This window comes from Macrobrachium nipponense, chromosome 30 (genome assembly GCF_015104395.2).
Source record: "Macrobrachium nipponense isolate FS-2020 chromosome 30, ASM1510439v2, whole genome shotgun sequence".
Lineage (NCBI taxonomy): Eukaryota > Metazoa > Arthropoda > Malacostraca > Decapoda > Palaemonidae > Macrobrachium > Macrobrachium nipponense.
Window position 1 is genome coordinate 33,060,886 of NC_087218.1, and position 23,804 is coordinate 33,084,689.

Here is a 23,804-nt window from a genome sequence, read left to right on the forward strand (position 1 = left end):
TGCTGTTTTAAGTTTTTTTTTTTTTTCCGATCAGCGATCCAGAGCTGGATTTTATTTTTTAATAATTTTTTTTCTTTTCTTTTTTAATTTCCGAGCTGGCGGGGACTTTTAGTTTTTTAGTATCCTATTTCTAAAATTTTTTTTTTTTAATTTCCGATAATTTCCAGCGACGGAATGTAGAGGACCGTATTTTTGACATTTGCCTTCTTTTTTCATTCCGAAACTCGATCTAGTGACGGAAGTTTTTTTTTTTTTTTTTTTTCAGACCCGATCCAGCGACAGAAGGTGGCGGATCATACTTTAATATTTGCTTTTTTATTTATTTATTTATTTTTTGTTACAATTTCCAGACCTTATCCAGCAACGGAAGGTTGTGGGTAATATCAATGTTTGCTTTTTTTTCAGACCCATTCTAGCGACGGAAGGTTGCGGATCAAATTTTCTTCATTCCTATTTTTTTTGCTTTTGAGTTTCCAGGCCCATTCCAGTGACGACGTAAGGATTTTGGATCATACTTTTAATATTTGCTTTTTTTAAAAATTCCAGATCTGATCCAGCGGAAGGTCGTGGATTACATTTTTATCATTTTCTATTTCCTTCAAATTCCAGACCTGATCCAGCGACGGAAGGTGGCGGATTATATTTCTCATATTTTCTTCTTTTTTTTAATTTCAGACCCGATCAGCGAAGGAAGGTTGCGGATCAGCTTTTCATAGTATCCTTTTTTTTTTTTTTTTTTTTTTTTATTCTCATTCCAGACCTGATCCAGCGAGGTAAGATTGCTGTCATCATTCCCCATATTCTTTCAATTTCCAGACCCGATCCAGCGACGGAAGGTGGCTGCGTTGGAGGGCATGCTGGCCCTCATGACTCACCAGTCGAGGAAGGCAGCCAGGGGCGTGGAGGTGTCGCAGTTGGTCGAGCAGTGGAAGTACCTCTCCAGAGTCCTAGACCGAGTCCTGCTCATCCTCTTCGGAATTACGACCTTCCTCTTACAACCTTATCATCCTAACGCAGTCGCCCTTCTCCGAGAAGTTCGAATACTGCCCCCTGGGTCCGGAGATGTGTGGTGAAGAGTACGACTTCAAGGGGGAAGACTTTGACGCCAAGACCGCATCTACAGGAAGCGTTGGAGGGCACTGATGATTATTGTTTATTATAATTTAATTATTTATTTTAAGATGAACCCCTATTCATAATGGAACAAGCCCTTTACTTTGTCATTGACTAGATAATTAATTATTATTATTATTTTTTTTTTTTTTTGCTCTTATCACAGTCCTCCAATTCGATCTGGGATGGTAATTTTAATGTTGGGGGTTTCGGGTTGGCAATCCTGCCTCCTTTAGGAGTCCATCACTTTTCTTACTATGTGCAGCCGTTTCTTAGGATCCACTCTTCTGGGGCCATGACCTTGAGGCTAACTTCGCCTCTAGTTCCTAGATTCCTTTTCCGGGAATTCTTGGGATCGGGGCCTTGGGTTTTATTATTATTTTTATTATTATTAATTGAATTGATTGCAAGGTCCACAATTAATTATTCGCATTGTGAAGTTATTATTAAAGTCTTTAATAATTAAGAGCTTTCGAACCCTTGCACCAGGTTCATTCCTCAGCCAAGACTTGGCTAGGATTGACCTTGGTGTAGGGTTCGAAAGCTCTTATTAGACTTTTATTACTTTCACATGCAATATTTAATTTGTGGACCTGCAATCCCAATTGTTATTCATTTTCGACCACTGGAAAATTGTGCCCCATTATTATTATTATTATTATTCAGAAGAATGAACCCTATTTCATATGGAACAAGCCACTGACATGAAACATAAGAACTTACAGAATTAAATAAGAAATACATAAAGACAAGATCAGTTATTAAAAAAAAGAAAAAAAAAATTACCAAACTAATAAATAGATAGAAAAATAATGTAACAACAAAATCAAGTGTTTTATATTAAAAAAAATTAAAAAGATTAGGGTCGTGCGACATTCCATTTAAACTGAGGGGAGTCGCGAATTGGTCATAGAATTGTTTGTGTTTACTTTTAGCACTTCATCGAGTTCTCAAAGTAGAAAAGTAATATGTCATTAAGGAAACTATTCCTGTTCCTGCACCCTGCATTGTCACTTTTCTTTTCTTTTCTGAAAATCTTCAGCTGGAAAACCCTTATGGACAGTCCAACAGATGAGGGAATAGAACATAAAACGATACACCTGCATTCAGAGGCGTCAGGAATGAATTTGCAACTCGCTTAAACATTTGAAGGAGATCCAAAGATTCCCAACTACAACTTTGCAAACTTTATACCACATTTAGTTGAAGAGAACTTCAGTCCTCTATACACACGGTGCATATCACGTTTGAAGGAACTTTTAGAAGGGATTCAGTTTAAAAATGAAATCTCAGTTCTTGTTACATCAACAATGGAAACTATCTAGTGACAAATATGAAAGATGTTGCAAATACCGATGTCTAGAGCAATACTCAGTGCAGGGTGGTAGCACGGTGAAGTCAAGGTGAAGTCAAGACTTTTGGAATGCAGACTATGGCAAATACCTCTGTTACTCAAATTCGATCTACAGCACCTTTTCATCACTACATGTATTGCTTTTATTACGAGTAGTAATCATTTGAGCTAAATACTTAATGCACACATCAATAATTATAAGGTTATAGATATTCATACACATGCTACAGACATACGGCCACACACACACACACACACCCACACATATATATATATATATATATATATATCATATTATATATGTATATAGACATATTATGTATATATATATATTAGATATAATATATATATATATCTATATATAATATATATATCTTATATATATATTATTGAGAGTTAAAAATCCTGTGGCTATTACAATTTCAACACAAAGTCCACACACACATAACAAACATATATGTATATATATATATATATATTATATATAATATATATATATATATATCTAATATATCTATATATATATATATATATATATATATATATATATATATAATCTATATATCTTTATATACATATATATATAGATATATATATATATATATCTATAAATATTAGATATATATATCTATATAATATATATATTATATATATATATACTATGAGTATAATATTATTTAATATACATATATATATTTATATATAGAAATATATTATTACGAAAGAATGAAAAAAAAAAAAAAATGGGGGGGTGGGGGCCCCCCCCCCCCCTTTCCCAACTGTAGTTGCCTATCATATCCAGTACAAATGCTGCATTATATTACAATGTTAACATCAAATAAGTAATTTCCTTAATTGCATATGCGTTATGAAAAATACACCATTTAATGTTCGAGATTCTTTCATTTTTTATCCTTATATTTATTGACACTTCCGTTGAAACTTATCCAAAAGAAAATGAAAGATGAAAATATGTAGCTGTAATAGCCACAATGCCCTTTTAACTTCTGGAATTGTTTGCTCTTTTTTGGATACGCTTGTCACTACAAAGCCTTGAGATCCAACTTTCAATGAAATATGAAGAAATCATGATGACCGATAGCGGGAAACGAACCCGCGATACCATATCACGACGAGGTCACCTTGCCGACCTGACCACCAGAAGGATAAAAGTTTGAAAGTTGGAGCTCAAGGCTTTTTAGTGACAAGCGTATCCAAAAAGAGCAAAGACTTTGAGAAGTTGAGAGGGCATTGTGGCTATAACAATTACATATGTATCTGGTAAAAATGACCAGTAGATTCTACAGATAAAAATATGTTTACAAAATTTACATAGCGTACTCATTTTTTTTTACGAGAAGCCTCTATGAGAGAAGTCTCAGCCAGGACGAGAAACCTCCTTGAGAGAAGACTCAGATAGCACGAGAAAACCTCCTTGAGAGAAGACTCAGGCAGCACGAGAAGCTTCTTTGAGAGAAGACTCAGATAGCACGAGAAACCTCCTTGAGAGAAGACTCAGACAGCACGAGAAGCCTCTTTGAGAGAAGACTCAGACTGCACGAGAAGCCTCCTTGAGAGAAGACTCAGACTGCACGAGAAGCCTCCTTGAGAGAAGACTCAGACAGCACGAGAAGCCTCTTTGAGAGAAGACTCAGACAGCACGAGAAGCCTCTTTGAGAGAAGACTCAGACAGCACGAGAAGCCTCCTTGAGAGAAGACTCAGACAGCACGAGAAGCCTCTTTGAGAGAAGACTCAGAATGCAGAGAAGCCTCCTTTTAGAGAAGAACTAGACAGACGAGAACCCCTTCCTTGAGAGAAGACTCAGAGGCACGAGAAAGCCTCTTTGAGAGAAGACTCAGATAGCACGAGAAGCCTCCTTGAGAGAAAGTCAGACAGCACGGAAGCTTTTTGAGAAGAAGACTCAGAATTGACGAGAAGCTTCCTTTGAGAAAGCAGATAGCACGCGAAGCCTCCTTGAGAGAAGACTCAGACAGCACGAGAAAGCTTTTCCTTGAGAGAAGACTCAAGATGCCCGATAAACCTCCTTTGAAGAGAAAACTCACAGCCACGAGAAACTCTTTGAGAGAAGACTCAGACAGCACCTTCCTTGAGGAGAAGAACCTCAGAGGCACTAGAAGCCCCTTGAGAGAAAGACTCAGACAGCACAGAAACCTCCTTGAAGACCAAGGACTCAGAGAGCCAAATTGAGAAAGCCTTCCTTTGAGAGAAGAACTCAGACAGCCCATAAGCCTCCCTTGAGAGAAGGCTCAGATTTGACCGAGAAGCCCTCCTTTGAGAGAAGAACTCAGACAGCACGAGAAACCTCCTTGAGACAAGACTGAGAGCATGAGAATCTCCTTTGAGAGAAATACAGAAGCGAGAAGCCTCTTTGAGAGAAGACTCAGATAGACGAGAAGCTTCTTTGAGAGCTCCAGCCAGCACTTGAGACCCTCCTTGAGAGAAGACTCAGATAGCATGAGAAGCCTCCTTGAGAAGAACTCAGACGCCCAGAAGCCCCCCTTGAGAGAAGACTCAGATAAACAGAGAAGCTCCTTTGAGAGAAGCTCAGACAGCACGCCTCCTTGAGAGGAAACTCAGATAGCATGAAGAAGCCTCCTTGAGAGAAGCTCCAGACAGCACCGAGAAACCTCCTTGAGAGAGACTCAGACAGCACGAGAAGCCTTCCTTGAGAGAAGACTCAGATCAGCACGAGAAGCTCTTGAGAGAAGACTCAGACAGCACGGAGAACCTCTTTCCTGAGAGAAGTCAGACAGCACGAGAAACCTCCTTGAGGAAGGAAACTCAGACAGCACGAGAATCCTCCTTTGAGAGAAGACTCAGACAGCATGAGAAGCCTCCTTGAGAAGACTCAGACAGCATGAGAAACCTCCTTGATGAGAAGACTCGATAAGCCCAAGATAAGCCCCTTGAGAGAAGACTCAGAGCACGAGAAGCCTCCTTGAGAGAAAAGGGACTCAGACAGCAGAGAACCTCCTGAGAGAAGACTCAGATAGCACGAGAAGCTCCTTGAGAGAAGACTCAGACAGCATGAGAATCTCCTTGAGAGAAGACTTCAGATAGCATGAGAAACCTCCTTGAGAGAAGACTCGACAGCAGAGAAACCTCCTTGAGAGAATACTCGATAAGCACGAAAGCCTCCTTTGAGAGAAGACTCAGACAGCATGAGAAGCCCCTGAGAGAAGAACCTGACCAGCATAGAAATCCTTCTTTGAGAGAAGACAGCAGCATGAGAAGCCTCCTTGAGAGAAGACTCAGATAGCCCGAGAACCTCCTTGAGAGACTCAAATAGCACGAGAAACTTCCTTGAGAGGAAGACGCAGACAGCACGAGAAAGAAACATCCTTGAGAAGAAGGACTCAGACAGCACGACGAAACCTCATTGAGAAGGAAGATCAGACAGCACGAGAAACCTCCTTGAGAGAAGACTCAGACAGCATGAGAAAGCCTCCTTTGAGAGGAAGACTCAGACAGCACGAAGGAAGCCTCCTGAGAGAGACTTCAGACAGCACAAGGAAGACTCTGAGAGAAGACCTCAGCAGCACCGAGACCTCCTTGAGAAGAAGGACCTCCAGACAGCACGAGAAGCTTCCTGAGAGAAGACTCAGACCAGCATGAGAAGCCTCCTTGAGAAGACGACTTCAGACAGATTTGAGAAACCTCTTGAAAAGGAGAAAGAACTCAGACAGCATGAGGAAGCTCCGCGTGAGGAAGAGACCTCCAGATTAGGCACGAAGAAAGCCTCCTTGAGAGAGACTCAGACAGCATGAGAAGCCTCCTTGAGAGAAGACCCTAAGATAGCACGAAGGAAGCTTCTTTGAGAGAAGACTCAAGAACAGCATGAGATGCCTTTTGAGAGAAGACTTCAGATAGCAACATGAAGCCTCCTGAGAGAAGGACTCAGACGCAACGGAGGAAACCATCCTTGAGAGAAGAATCCAGACAGCACGAGAAAGCCTCTTTGAGAGAAGACTCAGACAGCATGAAGAAGCCTTCCTTGAGAGAAGACTCAGACAGCATTGGAAGCCTCTGAGAAGAAGACTCAAGACAGCATGAGAAGCCTCCTTGAGGAGAAGACTCAGATAGCAACGAGAAGCCTCCTTGAGAGAAGACTCAGATAGCACCGAGAAGCTTCTTTGAGAGAAGACTCAGACAGCATGAGACACGCCTTCCTTTGAGAGAAGACCTCAGACAGCACGAGAAGCCCCTTGAGGAAGAAGACCTCAGGACAGCACAGAAGCCCCTTGAGAGAAGACTCAGGGACAGACGAAGGAACGCCTCTGAGAGAAGACTCAGGATAGACAAGAAGCCTCCTTGGAAGAGAAGACTCAGACAGCACAAGAAGCCCTTCCTTGAGAGAAGGACTCAGGACAGCACGAGAAGCCTCTTGAGAGAAGACTCAGACAGCCAACGAAGCCTCCTGAGAGAAGACCTCCAGACCAGCACAAAAGAAGCCTTCTTGAGAGAAGACTCAGATAGCACGAGAAGCCTCCTTGAGAGAAGACTCAGACAGAACGAAGAAGCCTCCTTTGAGAGAAGACTCAGATAGCACGGAAGAAGCTTCTTGAGGAAGAAGACTCAACAGCAACGGAGAAGCCTCTTGAGAAGAAGACCTTCCAGACAGCACAAGAAGCCTTCCTTGAGAGAAGGACTCAGACAGCCAACGAGAAGCCGCCTGAGAGAGCACTCAGACAGCACAAGAAGCCTCTTGAAGGACGACTTTCAGACAGCACGAGAAGCCTTTCCTTGAGAGAAGACTCAGGACAGTACGAGAAGCTTCTTTGAGAGAAGACTCAAGACAGCCGAAAGAAACCTCCTTGAGAGAAGATCAAGACAGCACGAGAAGCCTCCTTGAGAGAAGAACTCAAGGACAGCAGAGAAAACTCCTTGAGAGAACCGACTCAGACAGCACGAGAAGCCTCCTGAGAGGAAGACTCAGACAGCAACGAGAAGCCTCTTATAGAAAGACTCAGACAGCACGAGAAACCTCCTGAGGAGAAGACTCAGACCCAGCACGAAAAACTTCCTGAAGAAGACTCAGAACAGGCACGAGAAACATCCTTGAGAGAAGGATCAGACAGCCAAGAGAAACCTCCTTGAGAAGAAGACTCAGACAGCACGAGAAGCCTCCTTTGAGAGAAAGAGAAGACTCAGACAGAACGAGAAACATCCTTGCGAGAAGATCAGGACAAGCAACGAGAAACCTCCTTGAGAGAAGACTCAGAAGCACAAGAAGCCTCCGAGAGAAGACTCAGACAGCAACGAGAAGCCTCCTTTGAGAGAAGACTCATGGACGCACCAGAGAAGCCTCCTTGAGAGAAGACTCAGGACAGCACGAGAAGCCTCCTTTGAGAGAAGGACTCAGACAGCACGAGAAAGCCTCTTGAGAGAGACTCAGACAGGGCACGAAAGAAGCCTCCTTGAGAGAAGACTAAGACAGCGAGAAGCCTCCTGAGAGAAGACTAGACAGCACGAAGAAGCCTCATTGAGAGAAACTCAGACAGCACAAGAAGCCTCCTTGAGCGACGCCTTCGCAGACAGCACGAGAAGCCTCCTGGAGAAGAAGACTCAGACTTAGCACAAGAAGCCTCCTGAGAAGAGACTCAGACAGCAAGAGAATAGCCGCCTTGAGAGAAGACTCAGACAGCACGCGAAGCATCCTTTTCCCCCGATGAAGAGAATCAGACGCACGAGAAGCCTCCTTGAGAGAAGACTCAGATAGCACTGAGAAGCTTCTTTGAGATAAGCTCAAGACAGCAACGAGAAACCTCTTGAGAGAAGACTCCAGATAGCACGAGGAAGGCCTTCCTTTGAGAGAAGACTCAGATAGCACGAGAAGCCTCCCTTGAGAGAAGACTCCAGACAGCAAACGAGAAGCTCCTTGAGGAGAAGCCTTCAGATAGCAACGAGAAGCTTCGTGAGAGAAGACCTCAGACAGCACGAGAAACCCTCCTTGAGAGAAGGACCTCCAGGACAGCATTGAGGAAAAGCCTCCGAAGAGAGACTCAGACAGCACGAGAAGCCTCCTGAGAAGAAGACCTCCAGGACAGCACAAGAAGCCTTCTGAGAAGAAGGACTCAGATAGCACGAGAAGCTTCTTGAGAGAAGACTCAGGACAGAACAGGAGAAGCCTCCTTGAGAGGAACGAACTCAGACAGGCACGAGAAGCCTCCTGAGAAGAAGACCTCCAGACAGCACAGAAGCCTTCATTGAGAGAAGACTCAGAGTAGCATGAGATAGCCTCCTTGAGAGAAGACTCAGACAGCAACGAGAAGTTCCTTTGAGAGAAGACTTCAGACGCACAAGAAGCCTCCTTTGAGAGAAGACTCAGACAGCACGAGAAGCTCTTTGACGAAGAAGACCTCCAGACCGCACAAGAAGCCTTCCTTAAGAGAGACTTCAGGACAGCACGAGAAGAAGCTTCTTTGAGGAGAAGACTCAGGACAAGCAAAGAAGCCTCCTTGAGGAAAGAAGACCTCCAGACAGCACAAGAAGCCTTCCTTGAGAGAAGCTCAGAGAGCATGAGAAGCTCCTTGAAGAGGAAGACTCAGACAGCACGAGAAGCCTCTTTGAGAAGAAGACCTCCAGACAGCAACAAGAATCCTCCTTGAGAGAAGACTCGACAGCATGAGAAGCTTCTTGCATGAGAAGACCTCCAGACAGCACAAGAAGCCTTCTTAGAGAAGAACTCAGAGAGATGAGAAAAGAAGCCTCCTTGAGAGAAGACTCAGGACAAGCACAGAGAAGCTTCTTGAGGAAAGAAGACCTGCCAGACAAGCCAAGAGCCTTCCTTGAGAGAAGACTCAGGACAGCACGAGAAGCTTCTTTGAGCGGAAGACCTCCAGAACAGCACAAGAAGCTCCTTGAGAAGAAGACTCAGGACAGCACAAGACGCCTCCTTGAGAGAAGATCCAGAAGGAAGCATTCGAGAAGCCTTTCTTGAGAGAAGGACCTCAGACAGCACGAGAAGCTTCTTGAGAGAAGCACTCAGGACAGAAACCACAAGAAGCCTGAGAGAAGACTCAGGACAGCATGAAGAAGCCTATTGAGAGAAGACTCAAGACAGACGGAAGAAGCTTCTTTGAGAGAAGACTCAGAGAGCACAAGAAGCCCTACTTGAGAGAAGACTCAGACAGCATGATGAGCCTCCTGAGAGAAGACTCAGACAGCACGCGAAGCTTCTTTGAGAGAAGACCTCAGGACAGCACAAGAAGCCTCCTTGAGAGAAGACTCAGAGAGCATGAGAGAAGCCTCCTGAGAGAAGACTCAGGACAGCACAAAGAAGCTGCTTTGAGAGAAAGACTCAGGCAGCACAACAAGAAGCCTCCTTGAGAGAAGACTAGACAGCATGAGAAGCCTCTTGAGAGAAGACTCAGACAGCACAAGAAGCCTTCATGAGAGAAGACTCAGAGAGCATGAGAAGCCTCCTGAGAGACGACTCAGACAGCACGGAAGCATATTGATTTTAGAAAGACTCAGGGCAGAGAAGCCTCCTGAGAGAAGACTCAGACAGCACGAGAAGCTTTGGGAGAGAAGACTCAGACAGCATGAGAAGCCTCCTTGCAGAGAAGACTCAGACAGCACGAGAAAAGATCTTTGAGAGAAGATCCCAGAGAGGCATGAAGAAAGCCTCTTTTCTTAAGACTCAGACAGCACTGAGAAGCTTCTTGAGAGAAGACTCAGACAGCATGAGAAGCCTCCTGAGAGAAGACTCAGACAGCACGGAGAAGCTTCATTTGATGAGAAGGAATCAGACTGCACGAGAAACCTCTATGAGAGAAGACTCAGACAAACACGAGAAGCCTCCTTGAGAGAAGACTCAGACAGCATGAAGAAGCCTCCTTGAGAGAGGATCAGACAGCACGAGACAGCCTCTTGAGAGAAGGACTCAGACTTGCACGAAGAAGCCTCTTGAGAGAAGACTCAGACAGCACCTGAGAAGCCTCTTGAGAGAAGACTCAGACAGCAACGAGAAGCCTCTTTGAGAGACGACTCAGGAGCTGCACGGAAGCCTCCTTGGAGAGAAGACTCAGACAGCACGAGTGAAGCCTCTTTGAGAGAAGACTCAGACAGCATAGAAGCCTCCGTGAGAGAAGACTCAGACAGCATGAGAAGCCTCCCTGAGAGAAGGACTCAGGACAGCACGAGAAGCCTCCTGAGAGAAGACTCAGACAGCACGAGAACCTCCTGAGAGAAGACTCAGACAGCACGAGAAGCTCCTAGAGAAGAGGGGGGGGGGGCTCAGAACAGCATGAGGAAGCCTCCTTGAGAGAAGAATCCGACAGCATGAGAAGCCTCCTGAGAGAAAGACTCAGGGACAGCATGAGAAGCCTCCTTGAGAGAAGACTCAGGACAGCACGGAGAAGCCTCCTTGAGAGAAGACTCAGACAGCATGAGACAGCCTCACTAGAGAAGACTCAGAACAGCATGAGGAAACCTCCTTGAGAGAAGACTCAGACAGCATTGAGAAGCCTCTGGAGAGAGACTGGACAGCATGAGAAGCCTCCTTGAGAGCAGACTCAGACAGCATGATGAAGCTCCTTGAGAGACGACCTCAGGACAGCATGAGAAGCCTCTGAGAGAAGACTCAGATAGCACGAGAAGATTCTTTGAGAGAAGACTCAGACTGCACGGAGAACCTCTTGAGAGAAGACAGACAACACGAGACGCCTCTTTGAGGGAAAATTCATATGAACGCCTCTTCTTTAAAAGAAAGACCTCAAACAACAGCACAAAAAGCCTACTTCAGAGAAGACTCGCAAAGCCTCACTGAAAGAAGAATTATTCAATATGAGAAGCCTCTTTGATAGAAGACTCCGACAACATGTGAACCTCTATGAGAGAAGACTCACGAAGCCTTTTTGAAACAAGACTTACACCAGTGTGAAATCTCTTTGAAAGAAGACTCAGAAGCACAAGAGGCCTCTTTTGAGAGAAGACTCACAAAGCCTCTTCGAAGAAGACTCAGACGGCATGAGAAGCTGTTCTGAAAGAAGAATCATTCAACATGTGAAGCCTCTTGTTGAGAAGACCTCAGACAGCACGAGAAGCCTCTTTGAGGGAAAATTCATGAAGCCTCTTTTAAAGAAGACTCAAACAGCACAAAAAGCCTCCTTGAGAGAAGACTCGCAAAGCCTCACTGAAAGAAGAATTATTCAATATGAGAAGCCTCCTTGAAAGAAGACTCCGACAACACGTGAACCTCTAAGAGAGAAGACTCATGAAGCCTTTTTTGAAAGAATTCTTAGGAAGCACGAGAAGCCCTTTTTGAAAGAAGACTTAGAGAAATTGTGAAATCTCTTTGAAAGAAGACTCAGACAGCACAAGAGGCCTCTTCAAATGAAAACTCATGAAGCATCTTTGAAAGAAGAATAATTGAACATGAGAGGCCTCCGTTAAAGGAGGCTCAGACAACATGCGAAGCCTCTGAAAAAAGCGGAATAAGACGACGAACTAAAGACGACACATTAAGATAATGGGAGAATAGATAAAAAGCTATTGATTCTCAGACGCCGATTTCAGGAATCCATACTAAGAGAAAGAGACACCTGGGAAATTCTAAATACCACCGCCACGCCCTCCTAAATGTCAGGCAGAAGAATTCCAGAAAATGTTTATTAAATCTCTTTCTTTCGCTGTCGTCTTCACAACATTTTCTTCTTTGCGCCACACTTGCCTACACGCGGAATAACAAGTTTGGCCAAAAGCCAAGAGCTGGGACCTTGGAGGTTATTTAGCACTGAAAGAGAAATTGAGGGCAAAGAGGTTTGAAATATTAACAGGAGGAAACCCTCAAAGGTGCATTTTGATTCAGTTGTTAGAAGATGGTTGTCGAATATAAGATGGAAAAAAGAATATGAACGGAGGTACAGTAAACGGATTGAAAGCAGTTGCAATATCCCCCCCTATGAGAAGTACTGTGTAAACCTTAGACAGTAGGTACCATATGGGTCTTATGATGATCATAATACGGGTTTTGCAAAGTTTGCCTCAGGAGCAAAAGCAGCTTATCACCGCCCAGTATCTCGAGAGAGCAATGCCCAAAGTAGTATCTGTAAAAGACGGATTTTGATGACCCAGCGGCGAAACTGAAATGACTTAGTTTTCAGAGTTGACTGGTAGCCTTTGATTCGAACCAATTATGAATATTAGTGTACCGAAAAAGCCTCCCCACAGCTAAGGTATGGCCCCTAATGAGGACACATTCAATTAGGTTTCTTCCTGAGAGAGAGAGAGAGAGAGAGAGAGGAGAGAGAGAGAGAGAGAGAGTTACAAGAGTTACAAGGATTAGGATGTCTCAAAGACTTATTAGTCCATCCGAGGAGACATCATGTGCTCACTTATTTCTAGGAGCAGGTTTAACTGTTAATTTCACATTGTCCTAATGATTTTGTCTAGTTTTCTTTTGAACTCTTCCACACTGTTACTATTTGCAACACACGGTGGCAGTTTATACCATTTGTCAAATATCTTGTATGTGAAGAAGCTCCCACAATGAAATGTGTTATATTTCTTCAGTTCTAGTTTCCATTCATTATTTCTTGTCTGGTTTTCCTTAAACGTGAATATGTTAATGTATACTTCTGTTATGCCTTTCAGTTTGAATGTTTCTATTAGTTGTCCTCGCAATCGTCGTGTTTTTAAGCCATACATGTTAAGACTCTCTCGTCGTTTGTACTGAATGGGGTCTAACTATTAATGTGTGGAGCTGCAGTACCGTTTCTTTGTTTCTGTATTTGAACTGCCTCTTTATGTATTCCTCTGTGCCTTCTTTTCAGCTTTTATGCAGTTTTGTGGATTTTACGTCCTTGGTAATAATGACTCAAAGGTCCTCTTGTTGTTGTGCATTATTTATGTTTAAAGGCATTTGCCACCTTTTTGACCACCTATTTTCCTTAGGTAATTTTTTAAATTTTCCATTGTATTTAGGTTTGCTGCATTTACACCTAGATTGGTGTCACCTGCAAATTTGGGTATCCTGCTAGTTAATGCTACATCTATGTCGTTATAGTATAAATAAAAAACAAGAGTGGGCCAAGGACAAAACTCTAAGAAACTCCGCTTGTCACATCTGCCCATTTTGATTCTTCACCATTTATTATGAATCTCTGCTTTCTGCTAGTTTGCCAGTCTTCGATCCAGTCTGTTATTTCACCTACAATTCCTAAAGCCCTAACTCTTGTCATTCGTTTCTTGTGTGGAACTTTGTCAAAGGCATTTTGGAAATCTAATATAAGGAGAGAGAGAGAGAGAGAGAGAGAGAGAGAGAGAGAGAGAGAGAGAGAGAGAATGAATCTGTATTAGCAACACACGTCTTGCACACTGACGAGAAATGAGGTATTGCATGCAACTCTTAATCTACGTACAATAAGTGCTGCACAGTCATTCCCGTACACGCAACAGCTGTTTACAACCGTGTTCTTAAATTCACCCGAATGGCTTTCTCACGATTACATAAACCCGAAGGTAAAGCGGACATGCTCTCCCACCTGGACAAATAAAACATGTTCTTCGCTCTTTTTTTTTTCTTTTCTTGATCGATCCATGCCGGTGGTTATATTCCTGACGTTATTGGTTCTCCTTTAGACCAATAGAATCCTTCGCCTGTGCTCGAAACTGACTTACTTGGCCGTCGTAGGTAACGCTTTTACAACGGTCCTGACTCTAGACCATAGAACTTAGAGAGCTGTTACGACAGTAGACGAAGTCAGACACAGTTATAGGTCTATAGAAGAAAAGCTGACTAATAGACATATTATTGGCCTAGAGAGGAATGGTTGGCGAACCATCTTAGTTTTATGTCTAGAGAGGAAAGGCTGACGACCTGACAGTTATAGGCATAACGAGGAAAGGCTGACGACCAGACGTAGTTATAGGTCTAGAGAGGAAAGCCTAACGACTTCGGTCCCTTCCTGCAAAGACCGGCTTTTACACTTAAGTTTTCGTTGGCAGACGCGAAAAGAAAGGTATCTTTTAGGTCAGTATTCTGACATCTTGTTTACCAGTTTTTTTCTACAAGCTATCCTCGAAATTCTCAGATCTGTAGAAGGAGAAGAAGAAGAAGAAGTTGGTCAAACTTCAAGATTACCTTTGCATGCACTGTCCTAAAAGGTTTGTTTACCTTCCATAGGCATCCAGGTCATTTACAGTTTAGATAGAGATATACACAGTATAAACATAAAGTGAAAATAAGTCTGAGTTACAGGAGATTACAAGAACTTCTTCATACGAATACTTGTACGAATAATTTACTCTTTCGTGCCCCGCCAGTGCGTTCGTTACGGCAAGAGGAAGAGTTTATTCTTACATTAAATTGCCGCCAGATTACGTTATGAGGTAGATATCGGATCATTTCACACAGAGCATCTGGACAAGATGAGAAGAATGACGTCACTCGCTCCCTACCTGTGCGCGATCTTCGTCATCATCTTTGCAGGTGGGCAAGATTCTCTCTCTCGTTTCCTTTTGCATTTCTTATTCTAGCTGAAGTTCCTAAGTAAATCCTTAGACATAAATACAGGTTTTGGTTCACACATGGTTTCCTTTAGTGAGCATAATTTAGTTTTGCTTCGGAAAACGAAGACCCCTTTTAGGAGTTGAATATCAGGAATAAATTTCCTCTGTGATAAAAATAAAGAACACTGCAGGAACATGTTCCAGGTAAGAGGTGGCCAATTTTATCTCCAAAAGAAGCTCGAATATATTTGTTAATGACTTTCAAAAGTGTCAGGAAAGACATTAGAAGAATAACTGTGTAAATAAAAGAGAGATATACAGAAAAAGCACAATAAGAAAGTTTTCGCGATTTCAACAAACACACACAGAGAGAGAGAGAGAGAGAGAGAGAGAGAGAGAGAGAGAGAGAGAGAGAATAAAGGTCATATCAATAAGGCCAAGGGTGGTGGGCGACACTCAAAAGACAATCTGATTCTCTTCTTCATGAATTTAAATTCTTTGCGTAATAGATTCTCCCCGTCATTACAATTTCGGCCAAAACCTATGGAAGACCTAAGAACGCATAAAATCATACGGGAACTTCTAGCTTTCACGATAAAGGTACTTTCTTAAAAGCTACAATAGTTGTCAAGATATTTCTTAAACTCGCAGTAAAATATTTATAATATATATATATTATGTATATACGTAATATATATAATAATATATTATCTAGTACATTAATATATATATTATATATTAAGTCATATCACATTACCGTGATTCATATATCGAACTACAAATGTCCTTTAATATCTAAATCTCTTGCGGTGGCGAGGTTGGCTAAGGCTTCACTGCCAGTCCTGGAATTGAGAGGTCGATGGACCGCGCCTGTCGGCCAGCACTTCTATTATCGCTTAATAAATTCCCCCTCGGTTAAACATATATGAAAATATATAATTCCGGGGTAGAGCGAATTAGATATTAAAGGACATTTGTAGTTCGATATATATATATATATAATATATATCTATATATATATAATATTATATATATATATATATATATATATTATATAATATATATATATAATGTGTGCGTGTGTCGGTGCGAGGTGAAGGTTAATCCTTTATTCCATTCCTAGGTACTTTATTCTAGATGCGACATTTCAAGACGTAAAAGTCCCATTTTCAAACTATAAAAGGTTAAAATCAAGGTTAAAATGACAAACTCGGAATAAGTTAAAGAGTTATACAAATAATGTAAAAGACAGGTACAATAACCAGGGAGGAGTGATTGCCATGAGGTGCTGAAGGAACAGACCGAGCTACAATTCGGGCCGCGTTCAGCTTCGACTTCAACTGAGGAAGACAGGCTGTTTAACTGCGGAATGAGTTGTTTCATGAAGACTGATTCTAAGATTGCTAAAATACTGTTCGTGAGGGGATTGGCCTATAATTTTAAAATTTTTGTAATTCATGTCATACTTACATCTTACATTTCTTTGTAAGCTCACGAATACATGAAAATTCAGGATTAGTTCATTTGTCACCTGTTCTATAGCTAACGCCTCCATGAGAGTCCAGTCTCACTTGAGTAACCTCCGTGTGGAGCCGACGTACTTCTCTCGATGACATCTAGGCCGATTAAATAGATATGCGACTCCTGAAGTCATTAGCGGATCGAGTTTCTCCTTGTGTTTAAACAGAGGTTTAATATTCGTTGGGTTGCACGGCATTAGCTTTCATTCAATTGCAGGTAAAAAAAAATTCGATTAACAGCTTCAGTTTTTACTCGCAATTGAATATCATTAGCAACATAAATCTCAGTGTTCCCATAGACATCAACATTTGCAGAATTTCACATCAGTGTTGAATCTTCCATTTTAATTTCCCTTTGCAGCAATTGCCCACTGTCAGGGCGCAGGCGACCGACCGACCAGCACCAACAACACCAACATCACCGCCAACACCACCTCGGCGGAACACAAGCTCTTCGACGTCCTCTTTTCCGACTACAACAAGCACATCCGGCCCATCAGGAGACACGGAGACATCACCTACGTGTTCTTCGAGCTGTCCCTTTTCGATGTCTTGATGTTGGTGAGTTCTTACTTACTGTCCTTTCAGCATAACTTATTCTTTACGCCAGTTCAGTAAATGAATGGAATGGAATATGAAACTGAGGCCAGAGGTCAAGCGCTGGACCTATGATGAGGTCATTCGCCTCTCAGAGAGAGAGAGAGAGAGAGAGAGAGAGAGAGAGAGAGAGAGAGAGAGAGAGAGAGAGAGAGAGAGAGAGGTTTGGAAAGTGTAACAGGGGGAAAGCCTCGTAGTTGTACTATGAAACAATCGTTATGAGAGGGTGGAAAGTAAGATGGAAAAAAGAAAATATAAACGGAGGTATAGTAAAAGGAATGACGGGGATTACAGTCACGGACCCAAGGGAATCTTCAAAGAGCCTTAATTAACACCTACAGTGCACAGCGTGAGTAGCTGCAACGGCCCTTCCCCCTGCGGATGTCGGTGCAGTAAAGACTTGTCTTACTTAGACGTCACACACCAAATGCTTCTTTTAGACGAGAGCCCAATGTTAAATAATCACTTGTTTTAGAGGTTGTCTGATGTTTAGCAACCACTCGTTTCAGAACCTACTCCAGCAGCCGTTTATTCCTAGACTAGATATCAGTCAAGTTAACATTTGTCCAGTAAACACTCATTTATAGGCGTTAATCCAGCAAAACTTCATTTCAGTCCAGTAATCATTTCTGCGTCTGCTTCTTCTGCACAGGACACCAAGAACCAATACATACGAACGAACACGGAGATCATCATGAAATGGAAGGACGCCTATCTCTCCTGGGATCCAGCAGATTACGAAGATACGCGAGTCATACGAGTTCCTTACAAGAGCATCTGGTACCCTGACGTCATTATGATGAACACGTCAGTACCTATATATTACTTAGTACATATTACTCGATCTGGTAGCATAGCTCTCTCTCTTTCTCTCTCTCTCTCTCTTCTTACATTTATATGCACACCAAAGTGGTACCTACGTTTAAAAGTGACAAACAAATTGAAAGAATTCCTCGCTTACATAACTTTTCCCAAGAATCGTATTCAAGAAGAAAGAGTTGAAGGAATCTTCTTCGTCTTTTCTCCCGAAGTAATGACGCTGACTACGACGGGCTAATCCTGAACAGCAACGCCATTGTGTTCCACACGGGAGAGGTGGAGCTGGTCAGCCACGGGATCTTCGATGCCATCTGCTCTTTGGACATCCAATACTACCCTTTCGACCAACAACTCTGTCATCTGACGTTCTCGTCCTGGACTTATGACAAAACTGAGGTCAGGAAATTGACGCGGACGCCCGTACACATATACTTAAACAAAATATTCATTCTTTTCAATAGCCACAATGCCCGCTTAATCTCTCTCGATTTCTGCATGCTTTGGAAACCCTTGTCACTACTACGTAAATGAAGAGAGAATTGAAGATATTCTGTTACTTGGCCGAGATTCAAACTTACAGCTCAGTTCTGTGGAAGCATTAATGTCTAAAATAATGTATGAAAGTTTTTTCCTTCTTTTAGTAAGTACCTACATATCCATTAAAAATGTGCTACTGTCGTCGACTGCCAATGCACCTCTTTTATTTCTCTTAAGTATTCGTACATGAAATTTGAGCACTAGGCTATTTTCAAAATGAAAGTTCTACGTGGTTTTATCTTGTTAGGATCCTTTTGCCTCATCAAATCATCAATTGATCCTGTCTTGTCAAAATATGGCAATAGCCGAGGCCAGACTAGTCATTACGGTTTACTATCGCCCCCAGCAACTTACTTGTCAACCGAGCATCCAATTCTTGACAGTAAGTTGCCATGCTACGTTCAGGTAACCTTTGACTTGCTCTTTTCTTGCAGATCATCTTGCTACCTGGTCCAGCTGATCTGTCGAAATTCACTCAGAACCCAATGTTTTTCTTGGAGGATTTCTACAACGAGTACATGGAGGTCCGCAACCCATGCTGCAAATATCCGATGTCGAGTACGTACTACAAGTTACCTTCTAGTACCGTTCAGTGATGTCGTTTTATTAGACCCTATTTGACGAAATACCCGCTCAAACGTCAGTATTAGTAAATAATTTTACCAATAAATTCTGTTCTCTTGAACTGAGAGCCTGTAACCCAGTTTTTCCCTATTCTAGTCCACACATCAGCGCTAAACTATGTGACATTCAACTTCCACCTCTCTTCCAGCAATTGTTTTCTACATTCAAGTTCAGCGCCGTACGATCTTCTCCCTCTTCTTCTTCATCATGCCAGGAATCCTGATCAATATTTGCTGTGAGTTTAGTTCAGGTCACTTGTCTGCTTCTGACTGAAAAAATTAACTGAAAAAGGGAAAAAATCAGGGTGATCTTATTTGGAGGATGTAAGCTCTATTAATTATCATATTATTCTTGCCTCGATTTTTAAAAATGTATCTACACAACGAAACAGATTTCTTTAGATGATGAAAAAGAAAGGGTTGGAGGCATTATAAGGTAGAGTGATAAACAGTTTTATGCTTTACAATATAACAAAACGAACTTTTGTATGTGTGTGTGTGTGTGTGTGTGTGTGTATGCAGACCTTTTCCCAAAAGGTGATTATATTTTGTATGTCCTTATTATACCTTTATGACCATTACTAAAGGAATATTTCAAATTATCGCAAAGGTCACATAAGATGACAGTGTACTAAGGGTTAAGAACAGTTTTCGAAAACGTGTCCAACCAAAAATGATGCTTTTTGGCGTTGCATGTAATGTAGCCCGAAAGCGACAAAATGAGCTACAGATGATATGAAAAAGTTAACGATGATTTTAAGCTCATAAACGCATCCATTTCAGCTCTCATGGTGTTCTCCCTTCCGTCGGAGACCGGCGAGAAGGTTGGCCTAGGGATCAACTCGATGCTGGCCATGATGGTGTTCCTAATGGCCATGACGGAGAAACTACCCCCGACGGAGAAGCTTCCGCTGGCAGGCTAGTGATAATGTTTCTCGTTTTATGGTTTGGCTGGCTGTAGTAGACTCACATCAACCGTGCATCCGATGTCTAGGCCAGTCCCTTACGACGCTCCTAATTGGTTTTTGATAAGCCAATTACAGGGCTGGAAACTCTCAGTCTCTCTCGAGAGTTCACATAGGCAGGATGCATGTTCCACCTCTCCTGAGTAATGTTTTTTGTTTTTAATGTTTCTTGTTTTATGGTTGCCAGGCAAGTAGTCATGTTTCTCGTTTGTAATGTTCCTAGTTTCATGGTGTAAGAGGTTTACAAAAATGTTTCTTATTTTATGGTTTAACAATCTAGCAGTAATTTTTGACACCCCATTGGTAATGTTCCTCGTTTTATAGTTTGACAACCTAGCAGTAATGTTTCTCGTTTTATGGTTTGGCAGGATAGTAGTAATGTTTTCCGTTTGTAATGGTTCTCGTTTTATAATTTGGAAGGCTAATAATAATGTTCCTCGTTTTTCGTGATTGCCTCTATTCATTGTTAAAGCAATGCAAAATGAATGGTTTTGCACCTTAGGATGTCTTGTGAGAAGGAAAACCGCTTACCACGCACTTTCAATTGAAACAGGTGTCTACTACGGAGCTTGCATTACCATGATTGCCCTGAACATCACCTTCTCGGTGGGCGTCCTGAATCTCAACGTCATGGGCATGAGGGGATACAAGGTTCCACAAAATGTGAAGTGAGTCAATTCGCATCATTTTTTGGTATAAGAGCACGAGGAATGATTAGACCTATTAGACGTCAATAAAAAAAAACATGAATTAAACGTGTCTCGCTCATTATAATTCTGTTAATCATACCGCTAGTTCGTCTGTTACTTATGTTTTTATTTTACTGTTGTTGTTTATTTACAGAATCTTCATTTTATTCGTGGCTAAAATGTTCGTCGTGAAAATTCCGACCGTCGTGAGGGAAAGATGGCGTCTAGACAAGGTGAGAAGAAAAGAAGCACAAAATTTTTTTCGTCTTTCTGACTAATAATAATAATAATAATTAATAATAATAATAATATAATACCCATTAGAGATAAGAAGTCCAATTTGCATTTCTTTAGAGGGACTTGAAACGATTAAAATGAACAAATCTCTCATAACTCAACGAAAAAAAATCTATTTTCAGAGCTCTGTAACACAAATCATAAGTCAATCAATATCTCCCGCGCACTTGAGTTCTCTTTCAAGTTCCCCTGAGCAGTTGAGTGCTTTTTCAAGTTCCTTTGAGCACTTGAGCTACACATTCATGTTCCCCTGAGCAAATGAATGCGCATTCAAGTCCCCCTGAGCACTCCCCTCCTGAACATCTTCCCCTGAAGCGTGAATGTATAGCGAATCCTTCAATGTGTCAAAAACCTCTTTTCTGTATCCTTACAGGGGGGAGAGGGCGTCACTCAGACGAAGGTGGAGCCGTTTGAGGAAGTAAGGGACACAGACGGTAGTTTGGTGAAGGTGTTCACGGTGAAGCCCCCTACTCCTCCTCCTCCTCCTCCTTCTCCTCCTAATCCTCGGAAGTTCTTCGAGGAGGAGGAAGACTTCCAGTACGACTCTCTTCAAGGTAAGAGGTCGTCATCTAATCATTGTTTCCGTTGCTTCATCGATGTCCAAAATTCTGTAAGTAAAATAAGTTTTTTGTTTTGTTTTTCATAAATGGTATAAAAGGGGAGCTGATGTAAAATTCATGAGCAGTGAAACAATTTATAATCGTAATCTCTTAATATGGTGTATAGCTACTTAGGTCTGCTATTAAAAATTAATTTTTTTATTAAAGAATCTAGAGAGAGAGAGAGAGAGAGAGAGAGAGAGAGAGAGGTTTGTTCATAAAGTGCGGTAACTCATCAATGACCTTTATTCTTCGTTTCTTAATATTGACCCAATTTATTCGAGCCTGGGCTACTAAAGTACACCAAGGTATAAGTCCCTTTGGCCTTTACTCTTTTCCAAAAATGCAGAATCAAATTCTCGTCCACCTTATTGAAGCAAGACGTCTATTCCCTGTCTTTCCAGACCCCTTCCAGAAAAGGGCCCTGATGGCCCTGGAAACCATGAGCAAAGTCCTGACGAGGAAGGCGAAGGCGTCGCTGGAGCATCAGGAAGCGAAAGACCTGATAGAGGAGTGGAAGTTCATCTCCCGCGTGATGGACAGGACCCTTTTCGTCACATTCACCCTCACCTGCCTCCTCTTCAACGTCATCATCCTGACTTCGTCGCCCTTCAGGGAGAAATTCGATTACTGCCCGCTGGAGGAAGGGATGTGTGACGACATGACCTTCGACGAGATCAAACAGATCACGCTGCTCAGTGCCACCAAAGCTCACGTCACCGGCGATGACGTTGGCCAAGGAGGTTATAGTTGGTCCTAAAAACTAGACCTATAAAGAGTTGTAAAAAAAAAAAAAAAAAAATGTTTTGTTATCGCAGTTTTCAATAATAGAAACTTTTCATCATAATGTAATAGACCAGAATCTGTCTGAAATGTGAAGGATGAGGCGAAAGTGTAGCAGGTCAGTCCCATTATACTACTTCAGTCACAGAGACGTATACTTTGTTAAAAAAAATCTACATATTCACTTTCCACTGCATAAAACGATGATAGAAATTCATAAATATATAAAACTTTAAGTAAATTATTAAAATGCAAGGAGAATCATATGTGGAATTTTATGTATTAGTAATTTACTAACATTTTTATCTATTAATTATAAATTCATCATTTAATTTTAGTATGTGATTTCTTCTTTTTGCATTTCTCATTACCTTCTGTTACTTCTTTCGAATGAGCACCATATTCTCTGGAAGCTTAAATTTCTTCAGCGGCCCCTGTGGTGGGCTTGTTCCATATGAATAGGTTTCGTCTTCTGAATAATATAATAATAATAATAATAATAATAATAATAATAATAATAATAATAATAATAATAAAATAATAATAATAAATGGACAGGTTTTGAAAGTAGTTTTCAAAACTTTAGACGACCAAGTTCTTCTTTTATGTAAATCCCACCAAAACAAAATATGATCTGTTATCAGTCTGCAACCGAGACATTTATAGATGACTTTTGACTACTTTTTACCACTTATCTAGTTTCTCGTTTACCTCTTTCATCTGGATTAAGTAACAAGAAGATTTCCACTATCATGAAGAAACTGGTCCTCTGCACCTTACCCACTGCTGGCTGTGAAGAGAAGGAGGCCTCAAAATGTAAGTCAGAGATGGGAGTAAGGTGGGTTCTACAGGCTAACGAAGAGTCCTACAGTTCTACAGCTTTTAACCAAAGATAGGACAACAACGCAGGTTCCCTTTAAGAAACAAGTAGTCGCATTATTTGTGTGCTGTACTCTGAAGTGTCACGTATTCCAAATGCACTTTCTACGTACGTGGTTTTTTTTATTGCTAATCCTTGCCTAATCTATTTAAACCAAAGGCCTCTTATGGGAGGGAAAGGAATATAAAATCTAGCCCAAAGGCCAAGCTGTGGGACCTATGAGGTCATTCAGCGTTCAATATAATGTTAAAACAATTGTTAGGAAAGAGTGGAAGTATGATGGAAGAAAGATAATATGAACAGAGGTACAGTAAAAAGAATGGAAGGGATTGCAGGTAGGGGCCCAGGGGACACTGCAAAGAACCTAGGTAATGCCTGCAGTGCACTGCGTGAGGTACACCGATGGCGCTACTCCACCAATAGGGAAAGCTTTCATGGATTTACTAAAAGGAGTAATTAACTATTCTTTTTATTTTGTCATCATGCGGTTCTTAACCTTTCATGCAATACATTTGGGAACAAACCTTAAATGATGACCCACACAGCCGCAGAA

The 23,804-nt window shown here is 41.7% G+C and overlaps 1 protein-coding gene across 1 annotated transcript in view; it reads left to right on the top strand.

Annotated features, from left to right (window-relative positions):
- LOC135202107 (uncharacterized) overlaps window positions 1–22,493 on the top strand; it is a 46,794-nt gene extending 24,301 nt beyond the window's left edge. Inside the window, exons 10-19 of the mRNA XM_064231358.1 lie at window positions 16,824–17,023; window positions 17,712–17,866; window positions 18,091–18,274; window positions 18,850–18,973; window positions 19,188–19,274; window positions 19,822–19,956; window positions 20,557–20,671; window positions 20,847–20,925; window positions 21,363–21,543; window positions 21,993–22,493. Of these exons, the coding sequence (XP_064087428.1) occupies window positions 16,824–17,023; window positions 17,712–17,866; window positions 18,091–18,274; window positions 18,850–18,973; window positions 19,188–19,274; window positions 19,822–19,956; window positions 20,557–20,671; window positions 20,847–20,925; window positions 21,363–21,543; window positions 21,993–22,348 (1,616 nt within the window). The 3' untranslated portion in view covers window positions 22,349–22,493. The remainder of the gene's footprint in view (window positions 1–16,823; window positions 17,024–17,711; window positions 17,867–18,090; window positions 18,275–18,849; window positions 18,974–19,187; window positions 19,275–19,821; window positions 19,957–20,556; window positions 20,672–20,846; window positions 20,926–21,362; window positions 21,544–21,992) is intronic.
- Window positions 22,494–23,804: the final 1,311 nt, after the last annotated feature.